General features: G+C 33.5%; 1 protein-coding gene across 10 annotated transcripts in view; it reads right to left on the reverse strand.

Moving 5' to 3' along the window:
* col11a1a (collagen, type XI, alpha 1a) overlaps positions 1-12,385 on the reverse strand; it is a 129,314-nt gene that overhangs the window by 76,273 nt on the left and 40,656 nt on the right. For 4 of the 10 annotated variants that reach the window (XM_073940488.1, XM_005162814.2, XM_005162815.2 and 1 more), the window contains 8 exons: positions 12,083-12,181; positions 8,876-9,172; positions 7,576-7,638; positions 7,418-7,459; positions 7,194-7,256; positions 4,155-4,229; positions 1,331-1,414; positions 926-982 (listed from right to left, as the gene is read on the reverse strand). In XM_073940488.1, coding sequence (XP_073796589.1) covers positions 926-982; positions 1,331-1,414; positions 4,155-4,229; positions 7,194-7,256; positions 7,418-7,459; positions 7,576-7,638; positions 8,876-9,172; positions 12,083-12,181 — 780 coding nt within the window. The remainder of the gene's footprint in view (positions 1-925; positions 983-1,330; positions 1,415-4,154; positions 4,230-7,193; positions 7,257-7,417; positions 7,460-7,575; positions 7,639-8,875; positions 9,173-12,082; positions 12,182-12,385) is intronic. The other 6 variants (XM_073940491.1, XM_073940489.1, XM_021470209.2 and 3 more) reach the window with 2 other exon arrangements.

The raw sequence follows: 12,385 nt of genomic DNA on the forward strand, positions 1-12,385 counted from the left end.
GAACACTGCCCTCAAAGTCCGGGACTCTACTCCAGATTCATTCCTGGAGAGAATTTATTCTGTATACACCTCCATTTCATATTGTGTGTACGCAATAAAAGGTGTGGGATGTACTACTTGATAAACGCATGTTCTTATGCATAATCTTAATCGTCTTTTTAGCGATGGTCTGAAATGAAATGCCGATATTTATGACACTCAGTTAGTTTCTTATTGTCGTCCCAGTCAGCTTATGACATTTGCTTGCCATAATTGGACAACACTCAATGAAATGGGTGAGGATGTTAGTTTCCAGAAAAGAAAATAAAAGCTAATAGGATGATTTGATACAGATATGTTTAAAAGATGATTGAACAGTGAGGCATGTGCTTACTTTGCTCCAATCCAGCACAATTTTTTTGCTTTATCCTATTTGAAATTAGATAATTTGGGGTGGTGAGGAATGGAAATGTCGAATTTGCACTATTAAACAAAAGTTAGGTCATCTGATGAGATATAGATAGTGCAATTTCTCACATTACACTGTATTTAGCAACACATTACTTTTGTTTGACATGGATGTGTTTTGTTTCTAAAAATGGCACTTAAATTGTCATTTAAAATGTCAGCCAACACTTAAACTCCCCATTTATCCACATTTTGCACTTGTCATTAATGTTTTTTTAAAAGCAAAGGGCACTTTTTAAATGATTGATTTATTATTGATGTATTTGAATGTTTGCTAAAAACAAGTTTTTTTATAACCAATTTTTCCAGATTTTTGACACTAATGAAAATTCAGATATTTATACTGGTTTACTGCATATAATTAATGCTAAACTAAATTAAAAAAAACTATTGAAAAACGTTAAATACTTGTATAAAATTCCTTTAGCCACTAAAATGCTCTGACTGATAGGGACATATGCGAGTCACATAAACTCACCACTGGTCCAGATCGTCCAGTGAGACCCATTGGACCCGGTGGACCTCTCATGGCGAGCTGCAGACACAAACCAAACACTCAAAATCACCATAAAATCATTTAACACACACACACAACATCTACTCAACTTAGAGGAGGTGTAGAAACATCCACATTTTTCAAGGATGGGTCTAAATACTACTGTAGTCTGCAACACCTGTCAGGGTCGCCCTCTTGCAGGTCGTGACCCTTGCTAGTATTTTTAACTAGTCTGTGCTGCTCTGTTAACTCTTAAACAAGGCCAGAGCGAATTCAATCCAGCGCTCCACCCCTTCCCTAAAAAGAGTCCCTGCTCCCGCACACATGCACGGCCGTGTTAAAACAGTAAGACGTGTGGCCCTTCTGTTGTGCTCTGCTCATACTCACCCTGGCCTGAGAGAGAATAGCCTGAGCCTGAGCCTCCTGAGCTGAAACCACTGGGCCCTTTTCTCCATCACCACCAAAACGAAACTGACAAAACATGAGCAGAGTGTTAGTTATCATTTCATTTTGAAGCCCTTCTTAATAGTGTATACTGCATTGTAAATATACACACTGTAAATGCACTGGCAAACAAGCTGGCAATTTTGGTAAAACTACAGTCCAGTTGTAATTGTTAATTTACAGTGTGCTTGTATTTTTTGCCAGTAACACTGTTAATTTTAAAGCAATGTTTTACAGTGCACTCATTGTAAAATTTATAGTAACTTACTGCCAATTGTGGTTGGTATAACAGTGAGTCTGTACATGTACAAGTACAAGCTGTATTTTTAAATTACAGTTGTAATAATATTTACAGTGTGCTTGTTAATTTAGTCTTACTGAGAAACAAAATGGCCAGTACGTTGCTGTAGATTTTACAGTATACTATAATAATTCAATTACAGTGTACTGTAAATATATATATGGAAATATAGCCACACAAATAGGACAAACAACAATTTGAACATTACATCAAGATTGAGTATTGGCAAAAAAAAAATATGCCTGTTCTACCATACTACGAGATCATACAGGAGAATCAGGGTTTCTGCAGCTTACATCAAGTCAGATTTAACATTTTTTAAGACCCTTTTAAGACCATTATGAATGACATTTTAGACTTGTGCAGGGTTAAGATTTTTTTCTAATAGCCTAAAATAAGAAATCATGTGGTTGTTTTTTTCTGATTCTGGAATTTAATTTGGGGAATTTGCTATAAAAATGTCTAACAGCTGTTGTGAATTGTATCTCTCTGCAAAACTTGTATATAAAAGTGTAAAAAAAAATAAGGTTTTATTGAGATGTATTGTTGGTCATTAGATGGATGTCAGCCCAATTGAGTAGCTTTACTTGGACAAAGCAAAATGAAAATAATTTAAGACCTACAACACAATATTTCAGGCCTAAAATTTAGTTTTTTTTAAATTTTTTAAAAGACATTTTAAGACTTTTTAAGACCCCGGAGACACTATGTAGATTATTTAATGAAACAACATATATTTAAGGGTCAACAAATAGTATTTGTACATAGTGTTTTGTAATAGAACTACTTTCTTCTTGGGAACGGATGCAGGTTGTGTATAAAGGGTGTAATGTAGACATATGTTTTTGTGGAATATATTTTGAAGGGTTGTTTTTACATTTTTTTATTTAATTTATCTTTTTTTTTTGTATTTTATATTGAGGTATGGAGGAATAATTTAATATTGGTAGTGCTATGCAGGAAATAAATAAACCTTTTCATTTTAGGTTTAAACCTTAAACCCATAAATTGCAATATGAATATAAATATTGCGATATGTTTTTGGAAATAATTTAGATTTAGAAAATAGATTTTAGAAAATGATTCTACAAGGAGTGCATCTGCATAAAATATAATAAACAAATTGCAAGCATAGATGGATACAATTGAACAAAGATACACATAAAAAAACATAGCTTTATGGTTTTCTAACAGTATTGTTAATATAGAATAATCAAGTCCAAGACAGCACAGTATAGTCTTCGTTGTAATAAAATACAAAAAAATATGATTAATCATTGTTAAATACATACATTATACATTCTTGTGCCTAAATCCTTTCAATTCACTTAAAATCGTACACAGTCACATGCCTTAAAAATACATTTAAATGAAATTCTTTCACACTATTAGGAATGAATTCTGAACAAATCACATGGTTCCTGGTTAATTATAAACCCAACTTGACATTAAAGATCCTGTGATGTGATTATACTAGATATCGATATCGCTGTAACAATATATTGCGCAGGCCTGTTCTATATTCAATAATACTAATTATTATCTAAATAATTATTTAATACTTAATCGACTACGAAAAGCAACATTGTGAATACTTGTTTAGGATTTACATTGTGTTTTTGTAACACTTTACAATATGGGAAAAGTAGTTAATGTTAGTTAATATATTACGTAACATGAACAAACAATGAAAAATGCTTGATAACATTAATTAATGCACAGAGTTAACATAAACTAACAAATGAACAACTGTATTTTTATTAACAAAGATTAATAAATACTTGGATAAATGTAGTGTACAAGTGTAAAGTGTTACCGTCATTTTCAATGCTTTATGACTAAACATGCTATTAAAACATGCAGTAATCATTAAGATAACTGTAGAACACTTTAATTTAAGTAACAAGTCACACCATATACTACACTGTAAAAAATGCTGGGTTCCATACAATTCCTTTATGTTTTTCCAACACAAATTGTTATCTTAATCGTTTTTACAAATGGAAGTGGATTAAACAAAAAACAATTGAGTTGTCCCCATAAAAACTTAAGAATGATGTTGTTTTACCTCAATTTAAATGTAGTTATTTAAAGCTAAATGTAAAATGTTAAATGAAAAATGCTAAATGTAGCCAATTTAGAGTAGTTTCAACAAGAAGCAAAGTATTTATTTATTTTTTTTTGCGTGCGCTGGCTTATTACGTGCTTATTACTAGTAATTAATAAGCAGTTATTTAATAGTTTATTGAGCTAAAAGTCTTCTAATAGTCTGCTAATTGCTTGAATTGTACATTAAAATCAAATGTGACTTTACTTGGTATTTTCTGTACTGTACAACACTAGTAAACAACAACATGTTGTAAAGAGTTCTACATAAATACAATTATTTGAATGTATTATTGCTGAGTACCTGAATAAAAGTGTTGTACATTTATTGATATTTTTTTCCTGCAATAAGGGTCTTACCGGCAGCATGAGCATAGTTCCAGGTGGTCCTGGCAAACCATCAGCTCCAGGAAGACCAGCACGGCCTGGAGGACCCTGAGCGACAGAGAAGAGAAAGAATAAATCAGTAACCTGACACTTCTTCACAACACACAGGTAAGAGAAAGTACAAAGAGAGGAATGAGAAAAGCAAAGGATTTAAACAGACCAATCTTCCATTAGATTTCAGTTAAGTGAGCTTGAGTTAAAGACATTGAGTCGATTGGTTTTCTAGCTCATAAGCGCAGGGAGGGAAAAAACACTGTGTAACAATTATTTGTGCCTAAACAACACTTTATTTGGCTGTCCAGATGGTTCCCCGTTGTTTCCACTATGTCCAATTATAAAGAAGTATCACCTTCAGCACGGTTAGCTTGTGAAGATGTTCAGTAAACACTAATTAAGCATATTAAATGCCCTTTGAGGTGCGCAGGGCTTAGTTTGTCTAAAATCATTTATCATTTCTCATTTTATACACTAGCAGTCCTGTGTTTTAGTTTTGTTTTCATTCAAATGAACTATCTGTCTACAGCTGAAGGATATTCTGCTGTAAGATATTTTATTTTTGTCATTAGCATACATCTGTGTGGTATATAGTTGTAGTTGTTTTTTTATTTTGACGTGTAATGTAAATAAAACAAATTTATCCTCGGATTGCCAGACTTTAATGATACATAATAATAATAATAATAATAATAATAATAATAATAATAATAATAAAAATAATAATAATAACAATAATAACAACAACAACAACCACAATAATAATAATAATAATAATAATAATAATAATAATAATAATAATAACAATAATAATATAATAAGTAACTTGACTTTAATAAGTTAATGTAGATAAAAATAAACGTTTTCAATTTAACAGCATATTTACAATGTATACAATGTTGATAAAAAATAGACTTGTTTTAAAATGTCATTAATGAGTACATTTATTTGAAAATATCATTATATTAAATGTAGGAACATAATCCCCATTGAAATTAAGTGAGTTCAATTAAATAGATCTGAAGTTATAACACACGACTGCCCAAAAATAGTCTGAATGTATGAAACCTACATATACATTTCCAACATAACAACATAAGCAGTGTAAAAAAGCAATACATGTATTTTACTCACATAAATAAAGTAAATAAATAAATAACAAGGGATCAATATGATCTAACCATATAATGTTAGATTTAGTGGAAAGCTAAATTATGTTTTATATGAATTTAATTGATACTAGTATAATTGTATAGGTCAGTTTACAAGTATTACAATTTTTTTTGACACCTAAAAGAGGCAAAATGAGCCAACCATTACTGTGTGTCATTTCCATAATATTTGAATGTTACCGAAAAAAAAAATTGTAAACAATCTGAAAAACTAATGTGGTCTATTATGGAAGTCTTTTTTTATACCAAAATGTTTATAGATACTTTCAAGGTCAAATCCGATCCAAATGCTTTGTTAGCAATGGCTTTGTATATTATATTAAAAATACTTCGCTGCATTTATTCAAAAATGTTGTGGTTATTCTGATGTAGATACAGTTGAAGTCAGAATTATTAGTCCCCCTTTGATTTTTTTTTTCTTTTTTAAATATTTCCCAAATGATGATTAACAGAGCAAGGAAATTTTCACAGTATGTCTGATAATATTTTTACTTCTGGAGAAAGTCCCATTTGTTTTATTTTGGCTAGAATAAGAGCAGTTTTTAATTTTTTAAAAAAACATTTTAAGGTCAAAATTATTAGCCCCTAAGCTATATATATTTTTCTTAGTCTACAGAACAAACCACCGTTATACAATAACTTGCCTAATTATCCTAACCTGCCTAGTTAACCTAATTAACCTAGTTAAGCCTTTAAATGTCACTTTAAGCTGTTTAGAAGTGTCTTGGAAAATATCTAGTCAAATATTATTAACTGTCATCATGGCAAAGATAAAATAAATTATTGTTATTATACATTATTTATAAATATAAATAATTTATAAATTATTTTTTCATAAATAATTTATAAATTTTTTTTTCATTCATTCATTAACTTTCTTGTCGGCTTAGTCCCTTTATTAATCCGGGGTCGCCACAGTGGAATGAACCGCCAACTTATCCAGCAAGTTTTTACGCAGCGGATGCCCTTCCAGCCGCAACCTATCTCTAGGAAACATCAACACACACATTCACTCATACACTACGGACAACTTAGCCTACCCAATTCACCTGTACCGCATGTCTTTGGACTGTGGGGGAAACCGGAGCACCCGGAGGAAACCCACACGAAGGCAGAGAGAACATGCAAACTCCACACAGAAACGCCAACTGAGCCGAGGTTCGAACCAGCGACCCAGCGACCTTTTTGCTGTGAGGCAACAGCACTACCTACTGCGCCACTGCCTCGCCTAAATATTTTGTTATAAGTTATTAGAAATGAGTTATTAAAACTATTATGTTTAGAAATGTATTGAAAAAAATCTTCTTTATGGTAAACATAAATTGGGGAACAAAAATAAACAGGGGCTAATAATTCAGGGGGGCTAATAATTCTGACTTCAACTGTATATTGCAATCATCATCATCATCATCATCACTAACACTAACTCACTTTGATCTGTATTTCTAAATAAAGTAGCCCATAGTTCCATGTCTGCAAACTCAATGTGTCGCAGAGGGTGTAAATGTGCCCTTAGGGTCAGGAATCTGCCATGACCCTGTTCAGAATAAATCAGCATTATGTACTGTTTACTGACACTTCCACATCTTGCTGTTTACAACAGCCATCTATGCCTTTTCTAAGCTTCCAGAATGCAAGGATTTCTCAGGACTGACAGTTTTCTCAGACTCAAGTTTTTTTGATTAATATTTTAACCCTGACAATAACAAATTCACTTTCTACAAACTAAAGCTGAAATATGACAGAAGATGAAGACCTGAATCTCAACTAAACATGTCAATGTCCTGAAACCACTCAATCGGATATTAATAAAGCATAAAGTCAGAGAGGGAAAAAAAAGTCCTACCCTATCACCAGGATCTCCAGCCAAACCAGGGGGGCCTTGTAAACCTGGAGGACCTGGAAGACCCTAAAGACAAAGACAGCACAAACAAACATAGGTTTGAGCGTAAAGATAAGCCAAATAACAAAAGATTAGACCTTAGTGATTTTTTTTTCTGGTCAGAGCACATGGGTTGAAAACTGAATGTTACAGTAAAACTGATGCAGGTAAATATGCTAGTTGCTTACAGCAGGTCCAGGTGGTCCTGAAGGTCCCTCGATCAGCATTCCCTTTGAATCACACCAAAATCACAATTACTGACAGATTGCATGATCAAATTATGTAATAAACTCAGATTAATATCGTCCCCATGTTGATGCATATAAGAAATTCACTTTTTACTCACTGGTTCAATCACTGCAGGCTCTCCTTTCTCACCTTTCTGACCAAGAGCAGCACCTCCACCCAGCTGAAAACACACAATACAGGTCAGACAGACAGACAGACAGACAGAGATAGATAGATAGATAGATAGATAGATAGATAGATAGATAGATAGATAGATAGATAGATAGATAGATAGATAGATAGATAGATAGATAGATAGATAGATAGATAGATAGATAGATAGATAGATAGATAGATGGGTGGGTGGGTGGGTGGGTGGGTGGGTGGGTGGATGGATGGATGGATGGATGGATGGATGGATGGATGGATGGATGGATGGATGGATAGACAAATAGATAGATAGATAGATAGATAGATAGATAGATAGATAGATAGATAGATAGATAGATAGATAGATAGATAGACAGACAGACAGACAGACAGACAGACAGACAGACAGACAGACAGACAGACAGACAGACAGACAGACAGACAGACAGACAGGGATGGATGGATGGATGGATGGATGGATGGATAAATAGATGAAGAGATAGATAGATAGATAGATAGATAGATAGATAGATAGATAGATAGATAGATAGATAGATAGATAGATAGATAGATAGATAGATAGATAGATAGATAGATAGATAGATAGATAGATAGATAGATAGATAGATAGATAGATAGATAGATAGATAGATAGATAGATAGATAGATAGATAGATAGATAGATAGATAGACGTATAAATATATAAACCGACTGATAGACAGAGACATATAATAGATAGAAAGTCAGACAGACAGACAGTGTTAGTGTTAGTGCCGGTGCAGAATGCATGACGTGTAAACTATGATTGACTGTTATGCTGAAGATGTTAAAGTCTGGCGGGTTTATTTTTGGATTATTTTGCATGTTTATTCTTCTCTGCAATTGAGAAAAGGAGAAAAACTTCTTCTTAAGGGGGAGGAGGTGGAGAAGGGTGTGCCCGAACAGACAGCTGGGTCTGTGGTATGGGGTAATTGCCGTGTCCCGGGGCAGTATTGGAGATAAGGTGCTGACAGTCACAGAGTTCAGCAGCTCCGTGACTTTCAGGAATGAGAGTGAGTGTACGCTTTCTGTGAATCAGTGTGATGGAGACGAAAGAAAGAGTACACTAATGTGGATAAAAGAGAAGAAATGCATTCTAGAGGAGAGAATAAAACGGACAGACCCCATGCAGAATAGTACACTGTAGAGTCAACAACACATGCTAGATTTCCATATCCAACAATCCCAGTGCTTGGACGACACGCTCATTTCAGGGCTCAATACTTACGTCTGTTTCAGCGATGTCGGTTTCGGCCGCAACCCCAGGCCCAAAAGTGTCCTCGTAATTGGATGTTGGGTTTGGAGCCACATTGCCAAACTCATCATAAGGCCCATACTCATACTGATTTTTGTCAAGCCCAGTCACATCATATTCCTTAAGATCATACTCCTTAAAGTCATACGAGTCCACTCCGATGGGGTCAGCGGTGCCACTGGGCAGCACAGCTTCTGAGGCAGCGGTCGGATCCAGACCAGCCTGGGCCGTCTCGGTGATATAATCACCAAAATTCTCCTCTTCCATGGCCTTATTACACCCAAAGCAATGCGGCGGAAGGGAGTTTGAGCAATGGAGGGAAGATGGATGTTAGTTTTAGCAGTTAAAGCAATTACTACTGTATCTAAAGCAAAGCAAGAGCAAAATGAATTGCATGATTAATGGCCATCGATTTTGGCTGGCAACAAGGTAACACTTCTTTGTCCCATTGAAGTGATTCGAATTGCATTGATTCATAGGTGGATTAAGAGAGTGTAAGGCGTTAATTAAATTTGGTTAAGTAAATCACATTGTACAATTTACAGCAATAGGAAATAGTAATGGAGATTTAATGGCTTAAAATGTTTAAACATAAAGCCACAAGGTATTTTTTAGCTCAGTATAAACTATAATTACTTTATAAGCAAATGGACAAGCTTTCTCGAGTTTAGTTTTTTGGATAAATTAAATTAAATTAAATTAAATTAAATTAAATTAAATTAAATTAAATTAAATTAAATTAAATTAAATTAAATTAATAAAATAAAATAAAATAAAATAAAATAAAATAAAATAAAATTAAATTAAATTAAATTAAATTAAATTAAATTAAATTAAAATAAATTAAATAAAAATAAATCTAATTAAATTAAAAGTAAATAAAAAATGAATAAAATTAAATAAGAAATAAAATAATAAAGTTAAATAAAATAAAATATAAAATTTAATCAAAATAAAAACTAACTATAATATAAAAGAAAATAAAACTAATGTTTAGGGATGCTCTGATTGATTGGCCGAAGATCGGTATCGGCCGATAATCACATTTCATGACTCGATCAGTACCCGCCAATCCAATCTGGCCGATCTCATGGACCGATCACAGCGGTTTGTTTATGAGTTTACATGCAGCGGAAGACGCACAAGTGCTCCTGTATATTATATATAGCCTAAGCCAAAGTAAAATGAATGAATGAATGCTGCTTCTGGCCATGATATGTTCACACCTAAATATTTATGAGACATGTTTATAGGATTATATGCAACATCCTTCATTTATTGTCTTAGGTAAAGTGAGATCTTCCCTTAAGGATCATACATAGAGGGAAATGTGCTTTATGCATTATAAAGCTCGGAGCATCATAATCGGTACTCGGTATCTGCTGATCACCATGATAAGGATTCGGTATCCGTTATCGGCGGCTAAAATCCTGATCGGAGCATCCCTACTAATTTCTGTAAAAGTTCAAGTTAAATGTATCTTGATATCGAAAGGCTTTAAAACAAAAATTCTGTGAACATTTTTTCGTTAAAAAAATGGAGTAATAAAAACAATTTGAGTTCTGATTTCACAACTAATTTGTATTAAATGCCAATCTTTTATTTTCAAATATTTGTGTTATTTGCAAAAGGACAGAAAAAGTGTTAACTCAATAATAAAAAGCATGATTATGTTTGCTAATTTAATAATCACACAACCAAATCTGTCTTTTTTTCCACAATAAGCATAATGGTAAAGCTGTATTATGTTTAGAGGTGGAAAAACAAAGACAGAAACATATCACACTGCAGTGTTTATAAAAAAAGAAAACACAAAACTATCGTGATAATTATGTGATCGAATGCAGAAACAGGTCAAATGTAACCTAAGCAGCTCAGCATTTGATAACAACTCTGCTTACCACATTTTCCACAAAATAAAACATAATCATTATATATCTGCACAATCCACGATAAACACAGAACTGGTCAATGCATCTAAAGAAAATGGCTGTAATAGCGCTAACTAGTACCAGAACTATTCAACCATTCTAGCAGCGAATTTGATGTTCGTTTAACATCAGCTTTTATGTGTGTCACTTATTGAGAGAACTGTTTTGAATGGGACTTGCCATCCTATCAATGATAGTTCAAGCAATCAGTTCCAAACCTCAATCAAAAAATTTCTTAATTAAATGGATGGATGGATGGATGGTGGATAGATAGATAGACAGACAGACAGACAGACAGACAGACAGACAGACAGACAGACAGACAGACAGACAGACAGACAGACAGACAGACAGACAGACAGACAGACAGATAGATAGATAGATAGATAGATAGATAGATAGATAGATAGATAGATAGATAGATAGATAGATAGATAGATAGATAGATAGATAGATTGATAGATAGACAAACAGATAAATATATACATACATGGATAGATAGACAGACAGACAGACAGACAGACAGACTGACTGACTGACTGTTTGATTGATTGATTGATTGATTGATTGATTGATTGATTGATTAATTGATTGATTGATTGATTTATTCGTCTGATTAATTGGGTAGTTCACCTAAAACTGAAAGTTATGCCATTTTGTTCCCATTAAGTTTTCCAAAAGTGTTTTGAGTTTATTTTTTCTTTGGAAAAGTAAAAGAAAGAAAATCTGTAACCGTTGACTTCCATAGTATTTGTTTTCTTACTTTGGAAGTCAATGATTAAAGGTTTTCAGCTAAATTCCGAGTCGATCAATAAACTCGAAAAGGTTTGGAACCACTTAAATAAATAGAAAGTAAATTTGATTTTTTTTTGTGTGAACTATCCATTTAAATCATTGAATCATACAAAAACGTGTTGTTCCTGAATGCAAACTTAACCATCATTGATATCCACAACAGGAAGCTGAAAATCCATTGAGAGATATCTGCTTGATATTCTCGCCGTGTCTGAAGTTTCACATCACAGGAAGCAGAGAGCCTAAATTTAGATCTTAGCGTTTTTATAGTGAATATCAGCTTCATGTAGATGGAATAGTTCCCTTGCAGTGACACTCAAAAGCGCAGAACAATTTCCTCAAATTGTTTTGTCATTTCATTTCAAATACTTCCTCATGCTCCAGGATTTTTCCTTGTTTTCTCCCACATTAGTGACCCTCGCCCCATTCTTAGAGTAAATAACCAAATGATTACCTTGTTTGGTCCAGTGGTTGCGACAGGCGTTTTGGAAGCATCTACTGTTCCGTAGTCAAGTTCACTGTCTGTATAGTACTCTCCATCTACATTGTTAGACTACAGCAAGTTTCAAAGTGAAAAGGAAAGAGGAAGAAGATAAGAAAGGAGGAATTAACACAGTTCAAGCAGTTTCCATAAGTGATCCGCAGAGACGGCACCTAGCAAAAGAATATACGGACGACTCTCTCAGACCATCATCAGAGATTTCCCTCAATAAAAAGGAGATCTTGATGGGTTCTGACATCGACTACACTTGTACTA

The sequence above is a fragment of the Danio rerio genome, chromosome 24 (genome assembly GCF_049306965.1).
Source record: "Danio rerio strain Tuebingen ecotype United States chromosome 24, GRCz12tu, whole genome shotgun sequence".
Taxonomy (NCBI): Eukaryota; Metazoa; Chordata; class Actinopteri; order Cypriniformes; family Danionidae; genus Danio; species Danio rerio.